The sequence below is a fragment of the Thunnus maccoyii genome, chromosome 20 (assembly GCF_910596095.1).
Source record: "Thunnus maccoyii chromosome 20, fThuMac1.1, whole genome shotgun sequence".
NCBI classification, from domain to species: Eukaryota; Metazoa; Chordata; class Actinopteri; order Scombriformes; family Scombridae; genus Thunnus; species Thunnus maccoyii.
Genome location: NC_056552.1, coordinates 12,466,554 through 12,486,529, shown reverse-complemented (window position 1 = coordinate 12,486,529; position 19,976 = coordinate 12,466,554). Strand labels below are relative to the sequence as shown.

Below are 19,976 nucleotides of genomic sequence, written 5' to 3'. Positions count from 1 at the left end.
ACTGAATTGAACTGAATTGAACACTCACACACATTCATGTAGACACTTGCAGCATATAAACACAATGAAAGCTACATAAATTGTTAAATTGGAGTTTCAGTTGAGCACAGAGAAACTTCCCACTTTCATAAGATGAATGTGAAAACAGCCGTTTAGTATCTGCACATCATTCTGCCATGGATTAATCACAAAAATTCAAGCATTCTGCACAGTTAAGGTCAAACATCCAATTAATGTAATAATAAATAGATAGAAATATATGTTATAGATGATTTAACACATTACACACTGTCAGACTGTGGAGCTATAGAAATATAATTATAGATATGTGAAACAGGTGATGTTATGTGAGGAGAAAGTAATTAACTAGGTAACACTGGTAGATCCCTGAACATAATTAATTATTTTCTCTCTAGGTTTGCATGCTGTTAATCAATTTGTCCATCAGCATCATCATCTGTGGGGAAGGACGCTGCAGCCTGTTACTACTCTTCACCGACAGTGAGCAGTGGTTTCTCCGGCTCCACAGCGCCAACAAACACGCTTAAAGCCGTTTAAAAACAATGACTGAAGAAGATCCCAACATGTCGACAGGGAGGAAAATAGCGTTAAGGTAATAAAAACCAGCAGGTTTTGTTATATGATACGCGATGCTCTGTGCAGCTAGCCGCTGTAGCTAGCTGTCAGTGAATGCAAACGTCGCTAGCGTTGATGTAAACTGACAGCGGGGAGTGCAGGTTGCAGGCTAAGCTGTTTGAACCTTTGAACGTTACACCAACTGAAAAAAAACCGCTGTTCACGGTTAGTCACCGTTTGTTCAGTCATAACGATGCTAACTACAGCTAGCAGGAGAGGGTGGGTTCATCACATGACTGGGAGACAAGATTTGTCGCTATTTTATGCAACCTGTGGTTATCCTTTAAGAAAAAAAAAGATAAAAGCTTGCGTAAAAGAGCGGAAAAGCCTTCTGTTAATTGATGAAGGATGAAGGTTTTGACAGGCGTTAGACAAACTTTAACGTTAGCTAAGAAGTTGATCAGTGATGCTGGCTGTGACATAACAGTATTTCTTCATTAAGAGTGAGAATTTTGTGTGTATTCATATTCAGTATGTGTGTAATTCACCAAATGTTGAAGATTCCAGGTGTTGCGTACATAAAAATGTGTGTTAAATGATTAACATGTCACAGACGGTGAACATGAAAAATGCGAGTTAAGATAAACAGAAGAAAAAACAAAGCTAGACATTCAGTACAAAGAGTAAATGTTGAGATGTATCCTGTTTTAGTGTTTCAGTATCATGATGGTTTTATGTTTCCTGTCACCGTTAATGAAGTAATGACATATTAATGTCACGTTTCCAGTGCTGGCAGGCGGCTACAGTCTTGTTGACATTGTGAAGACTGTTTTATTGTGTGCATAATGTGAAGTGAACGATGCGGCGTTCACTTGACTTGAGGAAAACTGCACTCTACACATAAATGTCCATAGAAATACTGAGTTTAAAGACAATAGTAAGACAAGATGAGGAAGTTTTCTGCAGACTTCTGTTGCTCTTGGCAAAAGTCAGTCTCAGAATGTATACACTTAACTGAACTAAAATCAACTTTAAAGCACAGTTGAGCCAAAGTACACAACAGAGAGAAAATAGAGCAAAATAAAGGCGAGCACAAGGTGAAAAAATGGCATGTTCATGACAAACAGAGATAACAGGCTCCTACAGAGAGAAAGAAAACGACTTAATGCTTCCAAAGAAATATACATGTTAACTATACTGTAGCACATTAACATCATTTAACAGTGTATACTCAGCAAATAGTCGATTATTTTCTTGATTAATCAATTAGTTATTAGGTTTATGAAATGTCAGAAAATGGTGAAAAATGTCGATCACTGTTTCCCAAAGCCCAAGATGCAACCTCAAATATCTTGTTCTGACCCGACCAACACTCCACAACCCAAAGATACTCTGTTTACTATCATAAAAGACTAAAGAAACCAGAAAATATTCACATTGAAGAAGCCAGAAACCAGAGAAGTTTTATACTTTTTTTCTTTAAAAATAACTCAAAACGATCATTTGATTATCAAAATAGTTGCCGATTAATTTTCTATTATTCGACTAATTTTTGTAGCTCTAGTAAATAATAAAATTAATCGCTAAATTCCATTTAGCTGCTTTAGTTTCGGAGTCTTGGTATGTTGCATGCTGGCTCACTGTCACACTGTTGGGGTTTACTTGGATAGAACAGAGCCATTGTTAATGTTATTAGTAACACATGTGCTTTTCCTACCATTACAAGTCAAAATATCTGTCTGGAAAAAGGCTTATTGCATTTTTTTGAGCAAGCCATTGAAAAAGCCCTGTCTCTATAGCACGTAGTACTGGATCTTGAGTTAGACAGAAGCCTTTGTTTAGAGAATTTCAGGTCTCTGACAGTGTTGTATGGGGACAGGACATCTTTCACTAACTGTGTAGTTTAGTTTCTTTGAAATTATGAGAAGAAGGATGTTAAATTACAACTGCATAAGTCCAAGACCCCTTTGTTTTCATTGTGGTCCTTAACAAAACTTGCAAAATGCAGGTTTTTCATGTTAAACTTTAACAGTTTAATTATATACAAACATACATATAGTTAAAACTTAACAGTTTAGCCCTTTAAATGTCAGTATTTTACTAATTTGATACTGCTAATGATATTTACCATGTAAAGTGTCCACCTTCTTTCCCAGCTGCCCCAAACACAACATAGACAGCTTTACAATAATTGGAACATATGTAGCCAATCCTATACCAAGAAGCTCCTGAGGCCCGCCCACTTCCTCTACTAACCAGTCAGTGTTGCCCAAAGTGGAGCTACAGTTCCTGTACTCAAAAAGCACGTTGCTTTGACAGAGAGCAGGAAGCAGTTGATCATTTACTCATCAGATTAGGCTGCTTAGTTTTCATCAATTAGACATCATGCCAACTCCAAGGTAAGATCTAAGTGATGCTATCCACCTCCTGATTTCTCAGGAAACAGTTCTGCTTTTAGGATTGTTTTCTTTTTTTTCTCACAGCACTGTCCGTCTTTCAGTGGGTAGTTTGAAAACACTGCAGTAATATTTCTTTGTTTAAGAAAAAACAGTGGATGTGAGACTTTTAGGTTGATCTTACAATTTAGTCTCAAGCTGTCTTCCATAAGTCTAGATCTTCTTATGCCTTCATCCTGTTGTAGATGATGTAAAAGCTAAACTGCTTGCAAGAGAATAATTACTACTCTTGTTGATCTAAACCAGGTTATCACTATGTTTGTATCTCATCTTCTTTGAAAGTTGGGTAACCTGTTATAAAGACAGATGTCAGGACTAGACTTTGACCACTAAGATATCATGTTTGGTGAAAATTTCTAGGTAAAAGGTTCATGGAAAAAAAAATCCTAATTCTAAAGCTATTCAAAACAGATGACTACTTTTTTCTACTTTAACACATCAGCTTTAGTGTAAGCAGTTATCCTAAAGCAGTGGTTTTCAAAGCTTTTCACGTCAAGGACCCCTAAACTGACACAAATTAGACCACAGACCCCCATTTGATAATATTTTGTCCCAGGGTCGACCATCTGATAAGATTTTTGCTTTGAGATGTTTTATTACAGAAAGTGTATGAAACCCATGACCAAAATAGTCATACATTATGTCATTGGGTTACTTATGGATGTAATTATAGTGAAATTAAATTATTCCCCTTTTTGCTGGGCACCCACTGGGGGTCCCTGGACCCCACGTAGAACCACTGTCCTTTTAAATGACATATAAGTGACTCATGCCTGTACATGAGAATATTGACACCAGTTCTCTTTAGACAATGATAATCCTTTATTTCGATCTTTCCAATATGCTAAAATGCCTGTTTTCACTTGCCTAATCTCCATCTGGGTGTGAAAAAAAATAAACTCTATCATTGGTTGTCTTACATTAGCGCATGAGGGGCGATGAGTCATAGTCAAGATGAGTCAAAAAAAACAATTATTCTTTTATAAGCTCATAAATTTGCCATTGAATGTGTTTTTGTAGTTTTTATGTCTTGCGTGTCGAACATGTGTTGACCATAGAGAGGAGCTCAGGTAACAGAGCCATCAGTGAAACCCAGGATCAAACCTAAAGGACGTTTCATTGATTTAACTCAGCTAATCTGAAACAGATGATTTTCTGTATCACAGCAGATTATTTGTTTCCTCTGTTCATTCAGAGCTGTTGAGTGGGAGTTTTTGTAATACAATATGGTTTTGTCTCCACACAGTGAAAACACACTCTTTGGGATGGGAAATCCCTTGCTTGACATTTCAGCTGTTGTGGACAAGGACTTCCTTGACAAGTAAGTAGCTCTTTTGTTTTCTCTGATATCTTCATATTTCTGTGTCTCATCTGACATTATTTATTTTTTTGATTCTTTCCTAAAAGGTACGGACTGAAGCCGAATGACCAGATCCTCGCTGAAGACAAACACAAGGCCTTGTGAGTAAAAACTTCACGGGGACAGCACATACTTCAGTAGTGTAACGCAAAGTGTTAAAATTACATGGAGCCAAATAAGGACACACTGGTCATTCATACCATACTACCATCTTGACACTGTCCGCTGTGCTCAAAATAGCAAGACGGACTTGACACCCATATTTTTCACATACAGAATTTGTGCCAAACTATATCTCTGAATTTACTACTGCTTAGGGCCTAACAGTAGATCTTTACTGCATTCAATATGATTGACACTAGATACATAAATTATTATTATTCCTTTATTTAGAGAAGGTTTTGCTAAGGGTGCATGCTCTTTCTCCAGACCCTCCCTCCTTCACACTGCAAGTGGATGCAACAGTAACATTATATCCTTCCTCGAAAACACAGTTGCATATGCCTGAAAATAGCGCTCAGCACTCTAAAAACATAGACTGTAAACAACAGACTTGGTAAAATTAAAGCAGAAACAAGACTTAATTACTCACTGACCTTACATGGCCCTCTTCTCTTTGTTTGATAGAGTGCAGATGGTGTCTTTTCAGATAATTTGTCAGTGTTAATTTAGTGCAGACATAAAAGTAAACCATCTGTAGGTAAGGTGATGGTGAGAGAGAGAGGTGTTTTGGATTTTCTTTGATGTCTTGAGGATTAGATAGTTTTGCCACTGATAAGTAAATCACATATTCTCCCCCTCAGGAAAATGTAAAAGTTTGTTCAGTCTTGCCTCTTCTAAATGAGTGCAAGTGTGTTTGATTTGTTGTAATAAAATAATGGAATTATCCGGAATTGATGAACTGGATGGCAAACAAAATGTGACTATCTGGAGTTTAAAACTGACAATTTTTTTATGCTGTAAATTGTACACAACAGAATTTTTTTTTCTTTGTAAATTAAAACAATCAACTAAGTACAGCAGTTCATGAAAGAATAGACACATACATTGTGTCACAATGTTGAGAAAATCTTGCTACGTAACAGACAAGACAAACAGTAGCCGAATGACTGAAAACGTACCTTCCTTGGTTCGGAGTTCAGGTATTGCTTCAGTGAATATTATGATTTTTATTTTAAAGCTTTGTCGTGATGAATAATTTCCCATCTTCTACCAAGGGGATGTTGCTACTGCAGCCTCTGTGGTGACTCTCAGCTTCACTAAGAAGATAATGATGAAGCTTACCAGAATACTGTATGTTCTATTCAGACATAGCCTGAAGCCAAATTGCTTGCTGCCACATGGTTGCTGCTCTTGAGCGCAACAAATTATTTTTTTTCAGGCCTTTATTTAACCAGGGTCGATTCACTGAGCACAAATACTCTTTTTAAGGAATTCATCGCTCCACATTCTGACACACTCACACCTCGGAGCCGCCTAGCACAAACACAGTTTTATCTGTTGGATATAAGATAACCACACTCTTATCTGTTGGACACTGAGCAGCTGCACTTGAGCAGTTTGGGGTTAAGAGGCTTGCTCAAGGGCACCTCACCAGTGGTATTAAAGGAGGAGCAAATGTTGCTTTTTCATTTCCTAAACCCAAATTCATCCTGCCGGTCTGGGAATGAAGCCATGACCTTCTGGTCACGAGCCTGCATCTTTAAACTTTGATTCAGCAGTAGTGGACCAGTGCCAGCCAATGGCATTAACTGGTTATTAACTACGGCATGAGCATTTTAGGAAAGAACATTAGCATCATCATCATCATAAAAATTCTTGTTAATGTTAATTTGTGTTAATTCATTTGAGATTTGTAACCATGCTTTTGCAAATCTTAACACAAGTGAGGCGAACAGTTTTACTTGTACTAACAAGAGAGAGCACTATTTTGGGTACAGTGAGTAATAACCTGAATTAGAGCCTGACTGATAAATCGACCAGGCTGATATATTGACCAATATTCTGCTTATTGTATATATATATCAGTATATCAATAGCATACAGTACTTGTCAAAAGTTTGGACACACCTTCCCATTCACTTGAATGAGAAAGTCTGTCCAAATTTTTGACCGCTACTGTATATAGGCAGCAGATAAACAACAAGAAATTGAAGTACAGATATATTTGAAACTGTGTCACCATTCTATAGTTTGACCACCAGATAGCAGTGACAAGTTTATTTATTAACAAGGGGTTGGGGTTAAACATCCTGCCCAGTACATTTCTTTGTTGCAATTGTTAAGAAAAAACAACTTATAAATATAAAATGTGTATTTATGTTATGGGTTGTGTAAAGAAAGTCAATATTGGCCAATATATCACAAGATTTTTTTTTTACTTTAAATATATGGTCAGGCAATATGCCCTGAACATGTGCAAAGATATAGACACATGTTCTTGTTCATAGCTCTTGTTACTAGGATTACATTATTGATTTGACCGTGAAACAAAATGCCTTAAAGCTGTCAAATATATACAAGTAAACCTTGTTTTTTTTACATTTGCCAAAGAGGTTATGTTTGTTTGAATATCTAAAAGTTGTTTTAGTGAAGTTTGGTGGAAAGTTAAGCCATGCCCCAAGGAACAAGTGATATGTTTTTGGTGTGCATCTAGTATTTTTATATTATTATTGAGTATTTTCGCTGTTTTCTCATGAACTAATGCACTTACCTGAATGAAATAAACCAGGCACATTTATCCCTGATTCTCTGTGGCTGTTTGTAGTGCGTGATGCAGATCTGAATCCAGATGCAGATTAAGCATTTCTAAACATTTTATGTTATTAAAATGACAAATTTAGAGGATTGTGCACCCTTGGTGGAGCTGTGTGCTCTAGTTTTAAGAGAGCACATGCTGATCAAACAATGGCAGACCTGAGAAGTAACACGTTTTAAGCGTCAGTGCCACTAAGTAAATCATAGTGTGGTAATTTTAAAATTCTAAAGCACCTAAATAATGCATATAGAGTATAAAGACAGATCAGTACATCAGATCGTCTGTACCTTACAATAGGCTACCTTGTCAGGTCTTGTTACTTGACAAAAGGACACATGTGACCTTGGGTGGCAGCAGCGGCACAAAGCAGCATCATCAGCAGTGTTGTTCTCCTCCAGCACAAAGGCAGCGGTGTTATCTTTAGCCCCACAGACACCGTTCCCTCCACATTCTGCACAAGGTCAGGGCAGGATTAACATGAGGCTTTGGTGGTTAATTCCCAGTACAATGCATTACAATGCATGTCCCCTCCAATACCACACACACACACACCAGCATACCTCGCCATCACGTCTGTCAATTTATATCCACATGTACATGTGGTATTTTTATCACATTGTCCGTTAACTTAGAGCAGTACAGGTAATGTATAACACTTAAAATGCTGCCATAATGAGCCACAGTATTCCCATTAATGACGTTTGACATCAACGACATCAATTTCAGACCAATAGGTGCAAAGAGGTCATTCACAAGGTCGATGCTCCACGGATGAAGAAGAACTTGGCTCAAGTGTTGTGACAAAAAGCGTAATTGCTAAAAAGTCCACAACAGACTTACAAGTCTAGTCGACTAACACTATTGTTGTGCCTCTGAATCTACAGAGTGTAACACGATTCATTTTTTTCCCATCACCCTGGTGGGAGAGAGATCATTGGATGCAGTGCACTGTGGCCATGTCTGAATTCAATTATCTAGTCACAGCAGAGCCCATATAATCCTGTTGTGGTTGAGAAATTGCCTGCTGTACAGTAGAAACCATCAACATTGCTGTTAGTCCTGGCTGGGGACTTAATGTTTTTTTTTTCCTTGAATAAGTGTCAACTGTGACTTTTGATGCATTTTTATTTAGCTTTAAATGCTTTTTTAAGTTATTAATTTCCACTTTTTATTCAAACTGTCAGCATTTTTTTCACTAAGGAAACTAGAGTTGAAACGAATAGTACATTTGATTAGTTGATCAACAGTGTAATATGATCGTTTATCATTTATTGCACTAAAATGCCAAACAATCAGCTGATTTAAGCTTCTCAAATATGAGTTTGCTTCTTGTCTCTGCTTTATGTCACCATAAATGGAATTTGGACTCTTTTTTTGGACAAAACACTTTGAAGACATCAACCTGTTATGGTCATTTTTCACTATTTTCTGACATTTGACTAAACAATTCATTTAGAAAATAATCATCAGATTAATTGATAATGACAATACATGTTAGTTGCATTCCTGCTTATGATGGGAAAAATTTTTTTCAATGCTGTATATTTTAAGAGTGAATGATTAATGGTGTAATTGAAGAAATAATCAAGAGATACAGGAAACTGATAATTATATTAGCAACATTAGCTGCAGCCTTATTGAAAAACAGTAGAGGATCTGCTCTGCTGTAAATACACACTTCCTGTGTCTCGGGAACGCCTAGTGGTTAAGACGCATACCATGTAACCACAATTTGAACCGGGGTTTGTTTCCAGCCCGGGACCTCTGTTGACCTCTCATTTCTTCCTCTCTCATTTCTCTCTTCCTGTATCTCTCTTCCTGTATCTATACTATCAACTATCCAATATTGACAAAATGGCCCCCATCTTAAGCACTGCAATAACCTCATCACTCTTTGCTCTGTATGAGGCAGCTGCAGCTTCTCAGTACTTGTATTTTATACAGCATTTATACAGTGTTGTAGTTGGTGAGTTATATTCCAGTAAATGCGTAGTTCTTGCACTGTAACTGCTTTTATGTAGATGATATTTCCACGGTGGTTTGAAATTAGGATATGGGAGGAAACCAACTAACCAAGACACTGTCTGCGACTTCCTTTCTACGTGTCTTGACATGTATCATTTTATATTACCGTGGTTGATATTGTCAGGTCTTCGTGCTTTAGATGTTGCTCTTTTTTTTTATAGACAATGCTGCCATCATGTGGCTTAAAATGTAAGTTTTATGTCTTCAAGTTAAGGTATATCTTTAATGGATTTACCTTTTTAACTCACATATATTTGGGGTAGATACTGTCTTTATCTCAGATGATCAGACAAATGAAATCATTCTAGGTTAAGTTGTACAGTATTATCTACTTAAGTGCTGGCTATTTTTCGCTCACAATGTTGCATTTTATCTTTGATCGTAGGCCTTTAAAATATTTATGTTAGCAGCAGATAGATATTTCATTTTAAACTTTTCTCTCAGTGTTGAATTTAATGGAAAAAGGGGCATATACCTTTTAAGTCCAGCAGGGGGCAACAGTAGCCTGCTGTTTCTACCCCAAGGAGGCTCCATAGGAAACAACATGTCAACATAATGAAAACACGCCTCTTTCTGCAGGAGATTATAATGTGGGCAAATAGACATTTTATTTCAGGATAACTAGGCATTACAGGTTGTTTAGAACACACAGTGTTTTATAATATACCATCCACTCAAACCGTCTTGGGCTTGTTAACCATATCATATTAGAGCTAATGATTATTAGTGTGTCAAATGAGTGAGTCATTGTTACACTGAGTGTATTGTCACCTCCGTGGGGGTAAAAAAAAAAAAAAAGATCGGCTGGCTCCTGAATATTAGTCCCGTTCAAACATTTGTTTTATGGCTCCCTCTGTTCAACGATAATTAATTGTTTACTTTCTCATCTCTGGATGATGGCGTGACTCTTTTCAGAGGTTGTTTGCTCACAGCAATTAAGTTCATCAGTGCTCATCCCCCCTCCTCCTCCTCCCACTGCCTCTCTCCCTCTCTCTACTCCCCCTCTCTCCCTCATTTTCTCTCTTTCTCTGTGCTAAATGCAGATTAGCAGCGTCACAATCGCATCCAGAATGAGAGTAAACTCCTCATTATGCCGTGTGACCCTCTGCTGCATGAATAATTCAGGGCTGCAGCGTTAGTGGCTGGCTGTTATTAGCATTCCGGATGGCGACGGAAAGAGAGAAAGAGCGAGAGAGAGGGTGGGAGGCTCATATCACTGACAGGGCTGACTCAGGGGGATCAGCGCTGGATTGAGACACACATCACACACACATCATCACACGACACAGGAGATCAGTGGAGGTGCCTCTCCACTCACACACCCCGCTGTCTGTGTACATCTTACACACCCCTGCTGCTGACGTGCAGCTCAATCTGCTTACTGGGAGGAAAACAACAAAGGCCTCTCTTACTGAGTACATGCTAAACACTCTGGCTCCTGGTTGTGTGTGTGTGTGTGTGTGATAGATTCTGCTCTGTAAACACTTGACTCTACCCCCTTTCCCCCCCCCCTATTTTTAAAAAAAATATATAACGGAGTGAATCGTGAGTGCTTGAAACCCCCGGCGGAGCTATCCTGGTGTGTCAGGGAGGAGAAACACTCCCTCCGTGTGTGTGTTTGTGTGTGCTCACATGCAAGCATGCGTGCAGAAGCTGCATGTGCTTGCCATGGTGCCACTTCACTGGATGCACTCATGCTTGACTGAGTGTGTAGACACATTACAACCCCCTCCTTTTTACTTCCCAGCTCCCTTGTCTGTTGCTGAGTGCTGTACTACAGTACTTAAACTCACCTCCACCGGCCCGCTGGGGGGTCAGAACATCCGACTCCCCCTGCCGCTGAGGGCAAAGGTCGTGGGCCCGCATCCATCGGCCGACCTCTGAGCCAAAGAGAGAGTGCAGAGATTAATGGCACTCAACTGGTAATTGAGACATCAGAAACATGTTCAGCCGCCAACCGCGCTGCTCTTGATGTTTTATTGATATGCATGAATCTGACGATTTGGGGCGCTTGCATGAATCTGACATGCTCACCAGGGCTGTACTCAGCTGTAAGGAATGTGGATCTAGACCTGTTCAATTATAAAACAGGAAAACTTTTCAAATAATGGAAAGAGAAAAAAAGCCCCATATCTTGTTCTGCTGTTGTTGTTCTCTTTTTTTTTCGATGGAATGGGATAACTCCCCGTGATGCAGGGTGATTGCGCTGCACTTAAAGCATGCATGCTGCATCATGAGAGATGGCTGATGCAATCATAATTAAGGCTCGTCCTCGCTGGAGCTGCAAATTCCTGCCTCTTGTTGATGGCAGCTGCCAGCAGGTGGTGCCAGAAGGAAACATCACAAGTCAAAGGAGGTGTAACAGACATAATCCACATCTCTGTGCATGTGGGCGTCCCCCCACCCCTTCCTCCTCCCCACCTCTCCCTCCAACTCTCCCTTTTTAAAGAGCGTTTTATAATTAAAATGTGGGCGTCTCAGCCAGTACATACAGCGTGTTCAGTTCAGAAAAGCATGCTCAGGGCTATTTTTAGTCATCTTTGATCCCCAGCAGCCACACAGGAAAAGCCACTGATGGCAGCAGCCTTTATACATCTAGGCTAGTTAGTATACTATCTGTGCTGATCATTTCTCTACACCTAGCCTGTGCGGGGGTAGAGATAGGCCTGACTGGTGAGCAGCAACACTCCCCGTGTGTTTAAAGTTCACACTGGGCCATATGGTCCCCACAGTAGGGGGTGTTGGTGGAATTATTCACACGGAGCGCTCTGAATCACCGAGATCCTGGTATCAACCTCCAAGATAAGGGGAACGTCTCAAAGGCTTTGTGCTCCGGCTTCAAATCTCAATCCTCAAGAGAACACCAGAAGCCCCATCCTTGCTTACACACTCCCTCTTCCCACTGTCTCCCTGAATGTGTCCCTCTTTCTCTCTCTCTCTCTTTCATATCATCACACACTCTCACACTCCCTCTCCCAAATCCACACAGTACAGTGTGACAAACAACGCCACCCTCTGCAGCGCGAAACCAAAAACCTGTGACATTTTAGAGGAAATAATATGAACTCATCCTCCATGACCAGATTTTGCCCCCGTTGCCTAATCCTTGAGTGCAGCCTAATTAAGTACAAACAGCAGTCCTCGGTTAATGCCAACAAATGGGCTGCTGCTGCTGCTGGATCGGCCGATTATTAAAGGGATGCACATTTGTTGTTTCTGCATTCTAATGCAATTACTCACCCATTATGACCATGTAATTGTGCAGTCATTAATTGTGCATCCAGTCTATAATGTAAAAAGGCTATCCGCGGCTGGAGTCGTGGCGTTTTTTTTTTTGTTGTTTTTTTGTTTTTTTTGCACCGAGGGAATCGAAGCTGAATAGGGATTTACCCAAATGGATTGAGATACCTGAACTATGGCGATATCGTAATGCTTTTGTGCCGATCAACATTCATCCCTTACTGTAGTCTATTAAAAACATGTCAGAGGACGGGAACAAGGCCTTGCTCACTGTTTGAATCATGACTCATTTGTGTTCAGTACTTTTGTGTGCTTCATTCTTCGCCCATCTATTCCCATCCTGCCCTAATGTTCCACTGATAAGAATGTCCTATTCATTCTGCGTTCCTCACCGGTTGCTAGAGAGAGAGAGACACTCTACAGGCATTGAATGAAAAGCACATCTATTTCTGAGGGGGAGCGCGAGCACGGTAGAAGATAATTATTGATTTGAAATAAGAAAAGATAAGGCTCAACCTTGAGCAGCCTGGTGATAGCGCGCAGAACAGAATAATTAATGGGCCTGTCTTGTGTCGGGACAAGCTTTCACACTGAGACGAACGTATTGATTTTAAACAGATAAACTGCGTAACCCTTTGTGAAGGGTTTGACAAACAATTTAATTGGGGGGAAAAACAACAATATTCCTCACCCTTTCCATCTCCCTTTCATCACGTCCCCAAGCTGTTTTTCCTCTGCCTGACCTATGGAAACAATTACTGTGCATCAGGCCTTGTACTGCCTCCAGACTACCAAGGAAGGCTGGTGTAGGATCCACACACTGATTGGGGAATCTAATCAATGGTGGAACCTGTCTCCACTCCAGGTGCCTCTGTTGAAACTGGGATTACTGAATCCTTTTAGCTGTATTGCCCCCTCTCTGCTTGTGTCAGACAAAGAGAAAGATGGATCTGCCTGTTTAAATGTACCTGCCTACTATAGTTGAAGCAGAGATAATTTACTGTTCCTGTACAACCCTCCTCCTTCCTAATCCCTAAGGAGAGCAGCAAAGGAGTCCCAGTCCTCTCACTTCTTCCCTTGCCCTCCCCTGATTAGCGATAGGGGCTGTTTGATCGTGTTTCCCTGCCTGTCCTTGTGATTTGTAAGCTGTTTAAACGTGAACGAGGCAATTAAATAAGGACGAACAGCGCGGAGGAGAGTGGGCGCCGCGGTGATCATTAGCGATGAATTACCCTGGTGTGCACTCAAACACTTGGGAGGACTTTCAGGTGGACCACTCCCGAGGATCCAGATCCAATCTAGCCATTGATTAACAGAGACTTGTTCTTCCTGTGAAATCACTCGACGGGGATTTTAGGGCACTCATCCGGTCTTATCAAGATAGGCTAACATCAAAGCCGAATGAAGAGGGATTGGGTAAATGGGCTCGCCTTGCCCTCCATGTAAGAGACTTAAGAGGAGCAAATCTTGAATTATTGTCTCATGTAAATAATCTACTAGGCTCATTTTTTGGGAGAGGTGAGAGAGGAACTCATGAGTCACTTGGAGCGGAGAACACTCATAGTACTTTGGAAGCTCTCATATTTCCCTTGATGGGAAACAACGGTGGGGGCTCCATTCCCAGGAATGTAAACAACACGATGTTCCTGACTTGTGTGATCTGCCCCAACAATTTGAATGTGTTAAGCCGCGGAGATGTAGAGGTATTAGTTTTCGAGGAGGACTCTCAATATCCTCTGAATACAAATATTGCATTCAGTAGACTAATTCCCCTAATTTGAATATGATTTGATTTAAGCTGAATAAATAAGTGCCTCTATTAGTCTCCAATTGGAAGGTATGAAATTGAAAAATAGCACAGTGCCTTTAGTGAAGAGTGGTATTTAACCACAGTGTCAGGGGCAGTCTCTTGTAAAGCACATGTTATATAACACAGACTGTCCATACATTAGTGGAATGCATGGCATAGTTGGAATTGCTCTTCCATTTAACAACACCACTGGGTTTTAAAAGCAGAGGTTACTGGCTGAGGACATTTTGTTCAAAACAATTTCTTTTTCTCTGTTCCCTCCCATCACCGAGTGAGCTTAGACTGCAGTGGATGGAAAGGGATTTTCTCTCCCTAAATGGCCAAGGGGGCCGTTTACGGTGTCACTACTATGGGATCACATGATGTTTGAGGGTGTAAAGGTCTCGAGGCAGCTGCTCCTTTTCGGATGGGATTTTCGAGGCGTCCAAGAGCAGGGCCCCATGCTGTCTGCACTGAAAGGTGGAGCAAATACTTCTAGGAAGAAAAAAAGGCTGAAATCCTCAGAAGCTGGGTGTCTATTTGAAATGGGTTCTGGAGTCCCTCGGCTGCCTTCATGTTATAAACACCCACAGTGCTCAAATTCTTCCTTTGTCAAGGAGTCATAACAGGTGTCTCAGGAAGGAGTTTTTTCCCCGGTTAGCATATTTTCCACTTGCATGGAAAGTTTTTTTCTTTATTAGGAACATTCTGCCCTGGGTAGACCCCTTGCCTTGAGACATGATATGCAGACTTTCTTTGAAGCAGTAAAGGTTACTTTCACACTTGCTCAAAATTCGGCCATGCCTAGTTAAACCAGGTTGTGCTGAAGTATTGAACACCTCTGGCTGACATATGTTGGTAAGCCACAATCCAGTTTGCATACAGATTACTCCTGTTTCCAGCGCGTATATTTAAAAGTGTGTTAAAATAGACAAAACATATTTCTACATTCAACCTTAAAATTCAAGTTTCAAACATGCAACCTTTAACCTCCCATGAAAAGGTTTTTTTTTTTAATCCTAAAAAGGGAATGCATTGGCACTGTGTAGCAAAGCCTTTACATAACCAGCCCCCCTTGTGATTACACTCAGGCATTTTCTCAACAACTCCTCTCACTCAGTTAATTTAAGGTGGAATTACACACAACGCCAGTGGGAATGGTGTGGTGCACCTTGAACTATTTACCATGTCATTGGATTTTTTTTCCCTGATGTAAATACACTTACAAATGGACAGTCTTCAATTTGCAGTTGAGAAAAAAAAAGCCAAGGACCTCCTAATGCAGCGTATCATTTTGACTGCAGTTAGGTCAATTTCCTTAGTAGGGTGGACACGTTTATATAGCCAGCCCCCTGGGAGGCTGTTTGTGTGAACGATGTGGAGAATACACATTATTCATGTTCTCAGCTCCCCAGATAAAGACTCTATCTCGCAGTATAGCCCAGCTTTACCTCACGTTACACTTAAGCATTGAAGCTATTGATGTCTGAAACTGCAGTGCGATGGAAAAATACCGAAATAATAGAACTGTCTACAGTGTTTCACTGTAGACCAAAGTGTCTTCCTGTGGTTTATGTTTCAAAACGTGTTTACTCCCCATCCCCCAGTGTCATGTCTGTTTTCTTGACTCATTGTGTTTAGTCTCTTACAGTCATTTTAAACTTTGTTGTAGGGTTCAGACATCACATCAGATGCAGCCTCTCCCTAAACAATTTATATGGCTATGGGGGTTTTGTACACAAGAAAATTGTAAAACTTGTTTTTCTAATTGCATTGAAAATATCACCTATGAAACACAAAATAATGGCCTATCTCTGCCAAGTGAAAGATGAATAGTTCATTTTATTTCTTGCATCCATTTGAGGAAGCAGTTTAAGTTCCTCAAAAGTAAATTTCTCTACTCATCTTGCTTTAATACTGTATGGCTAACTGCAACCATGTGTGGACAATGTTCCTCCTTTGCTTTTATCAAGCTGACATTTAGACCCTAACTGCCTCTTTTCAACTCCAGCAACATTTGTGGTCAAGTATCCCATTCAACGAAATCCAGCATTTGCTTGCTGCTTTTTTTTTTTCTGCCTCTTTTTATTTTTAAGCAGTTTATATAAAAAAAACTTTTAACTGTAGTGTCACAGTTGAAGGATGGCAAAAATCGCAGGTTTATTATACTGCAAGGTTAACATATTGCTGTCTTCTTTACAGCCAGGAAAGAAAAATAAATCGATCATTTAACCTGTTGATTCCCAACTAGGGCTACTTCTGCTGTTACCAGGGGTGCGTGGAAAGATTGCTTAATTCATTTGAAAAGATACAAATATAAAAATATATCCACAAGTAAGCTGCAACATCTGAACACTGTCTTGTGACTGAGAATCTGGGAAATTAGTTAACAAGTGAGCTGAAAGGTCTAACAGCTAAAAATAAGGAATAAACTATTGTCAGCTAAAAGTAGCATCAATGGTTTGAAATAGTAAAGTAATAGATAAATGGTTGAATTAGCTAAGTGGCTAAATGGTGAGAATAGATAATAGATATATTAGCTAAAAGTAATTGTTACTTAAGCGAACTATTTCAACTGTTTAGCCAACTGTTGAAATAGTTAGCTAAAAGTACATACTTTTAGCTAACTATTAATAGAAATGCAAAGTTGACCAAACTGACCTTTACAACATTAACATTGACAGCTAAATTGTATGAAAACATGCATATATAAAGAGTATTGTTTTATATAATTAATAGTGTTAAATAACATCAAGTTAAGTTCAGATAAAGTTCAGATACAGCCCCATGATTTTGTGCATACATCAAATAACAAAACTATTGGATATCATAAGATATCCAATAGGTTCAGGTATCATTGGATAATTTGTAATTCATTTGTAATTCAAAAACCAAAAAAACGGTAAGTCTATTATTTGTTTCAAAACAAAAAACAAAAAAACGTTTTTGGTGTCAGAATCAAATAACGAAAAACCAATCAAACCCGGCCCGTTTTTGGTTTTTGCCGATTCGTTTTATCATTATTCCTTTTTAGATTGAATATCGAACAGATCTGTGGACATCAAGCCAATTTGTTTTTGCGTGTCCAGGTATCATCGGATAATTTGTAATTCATTTGTAATTCAAAAAGTACAGTCAATACAATAGATTAAAAAACTAGTATAAAAAACAAACTAACTAACTCTATCTCAACTGCCCTATTAATAATCTGAATGTTAACACTAGCATGTTGGCATGATAATGATAATGTTAATTGCTCATGCTGGCTAACATGGAGCAACATTAGCATTCATTTGGAGTTGTGTTTGTGTTTTTCTAATTAATTTAGTTAAGTCCAAAATTTCCCTCCCCTTGTAGCTCTGTTTTAGTCTCCACCAACTCCTGTGAGAAATATTTGGTTCTTTAGCTGCTAAATGCTCTACTATACCAGCTAGTCGCTAACTTTGTCTGTTTGCCATTTGGTGCTTGGCAAGTAGTCGTGTTTTCAGTGGGTTTATCAGAGCTTTTCACCTGCTTGCTGGCGTTTGATCCATTGAAAATATTGATTAGTGCAGCTTTATGTAAGTTTGACACGTCACCATGCAAAGATTCTGTCAACATGCTAAATTCAGTAATGTTAACCCTATCCCTGTAATATTTCAGTCTGGCATGTTAGCATGCTAGCTTTAGTATGTTAACAGGTAGGCATGCTAACTTTAAGATGTGCTGTAGGTTTACTAAGATGTGTTTAGCATGTTAGCTAATATTATGCTAATATTTGTATTTTAGCACTTTATGTTAGTCCAGCTCAAATTACCGCTGATCAAGATTCACTGTAAAATATGATGTTGATTGTGATAAAAAGGTCAGGGGATCATTAGAGTTGTTAGGATTCATCCTCTGGAGACCAAGTTCAAAATTTCACTATGGATATTTTCATATGCTTTATGTTCACAGCTGCTCTTCAACTGTGCAACCTCTCCTAATGGGTTTTATACTGACTAATCTGTGGTGCTTATAAAATACAAAATCTCCTCCTTCCTCCTAGGCATGTTGTAATGTGTTTTTAAAAACAATGCTGATGTCATAGGTAGTTGTATCTGCAATTTTCACTTAGACTTTATCAGCAGGTCTGGTCTAATTAACCTTGAATGTTATCTTTTGTAAAAAAAAAAAAAAAAAAAAAAAAAAAAAACTACTTGTACTTTCTTTCAGGTTTGAAGAAATTGTCAAGAGGAGCAAAGTTGAATACCATGCAGGTGGCTCTACCCAGAACTCAGTGAAAATTGCCCAGGTTAGTCTTCTCTGGCTCTCTGCAGTGTACCTGAATGTGTTTTGAATATACAGTGGTATGCTTGTAATCTTAGATTTGTCAGCCTGGCAGTCCTGGAAATACAGAGCATAGCTGCACAGCATGTCGACACATTACAGTTTTAGGTGTTGTGAATTCATCAGACCTGCCATGGAAAGAGAAAGGCGGGCAGAATTCATAATATTTGCAGTGTTATCTAGTTGGCCTAATTTCCTGAGACATATCAAACATCAATTAGAGAGAATTACAAGTAGATGCAATTAACATGTCACAACAAATTATATAAAATAAATGCTGATCTTCTCCCTGGCTGTTAGACAGATTTGAGCATCTGAAAGAAATTGGTGATTGTCCAAATCTAAAATGGCAATCTGAACTTGAGAAGATTATTCACTGAATCCTTTTTAAAAAAAAACAAAAACAAAAAAACAACTGACTGCAGTAAGTCTGTGAATTTGACATGCAGTGATTAGCTGCTGATAAGGCTTTGGTCTGTTCACAATAAACAAAGAAAAAGCAACCAGCTGAAAAATAATTGTCTTCTAAGGAGAAATGAGTGCAGAAGCTAATTGAGAGGCTGATGTTTGTGGAAGTGTAGACTCTTTCTTGTGTGTGGGTTTTCGTTTGTTCGTGTCATTAGCGTGTGTAGAGTTCATACAGTGTTTGTACACATGCGCTTGTGTGTGAGTGTATGAGTACTTGTGTGTGTGTGTGTGTGTGTGTGTGTGTATTTAGGACAAGATAGATACAGAGAGAGGGAAAAGATAGCAGGCAGACCCTCAGGCTGCCACCATCTCCATGCTTTGGAGACAGTAAACATCCTTTAAAGAGAGACGCGGAGCTGTGTACCTCCATGCAAACACTCTTTAATTATCAAGATCAGAAGCGTTTGCATAAACCTCAGTCACTCACAGACATTAACTGCCAACTTGATTTTATTCTTTGAGCAACAACTCCTCTTTTTCTAAAATGTTAAGTCTTGTGTGCTCAACGCAGTTGGATTTTAAAAATCGCTAGACTCACTTTTCCACCAGAGTTAACCTTGAAAATTTTAATTGCAGAATTTTCAACAGAGATTTTGTCATTACAGTAGCTTAAGCCATAGAGTCAGTTTGGTCCGCCTCAGTTAAGACATAGATCTTGACAAGCATTTTTCATGTTTTATTTAAGAAGCCACCAAAGGAGCTGCCCCAAGGTGTGTATCAACTCTTGTGAAATCAGGAGATTTTTATTGCTGGCCCTTACTGGAGGAAGAGTCGTCATGCCCTCTGTGCCCTCTGAGAAGCGTTCAGTCAACTAAAATTGGTCTTATAATGGCATGGCAGACTCCAGTCAAATGTTATTCTACTCTGTTTATTTGGATATTTACCCCCTTTAGAGGGAAGATGTAGTGCTGATTCTGAAATGCTCAAGATAACAAGAGTGTTTTCGTCCCACACCCAGAAGTCTCAGAAACAGTTTCTGTCAATATATACCTTGAA

General features: G+C 39.2%; 1 protein-coding gene across 4 annotated transcripts in view; it reads left to right on the top strand.

The window, feature by feature from the left end:
- The first annotated feature begins 436 nt into the window (after positions 1-436).
- LOC121886596 (adenosine kinase-like) overlaps positions 437-19,976 on the top strand; it is a 108,634-nt gene continuing 89,094 nt past the window's right edge. Inside the window, exons 1-4 of one of the 4 annotated variants that reach the window (XM_042396705.1) lie at positions 437-613; positions 4,279-4,353; positions 4,440-4,493; positions 18,399-18,477. In XM_042396705.1, the coding sequence (XP_042252639.1) occupies positions 564-613; positions 4,279-4,353; positions 4,440-4,493; positions 18,399-18,477 (258 nt within the window). In that variant the 5' untranslated portion in view covers positions 437-563. Of the gene's footprint in view, positions 614-2,743; positions 2,976-4,278; positions 4,354-4,439; positions 4,494-17,665; positions 17,765-18,398; positions 18,478-19,976 lie in introns of those variants that run through there. The other 3 variants (XM_042396702.1, XM_042396704.1, XM_042396706.1) reach the window with 3 other exon arrangements.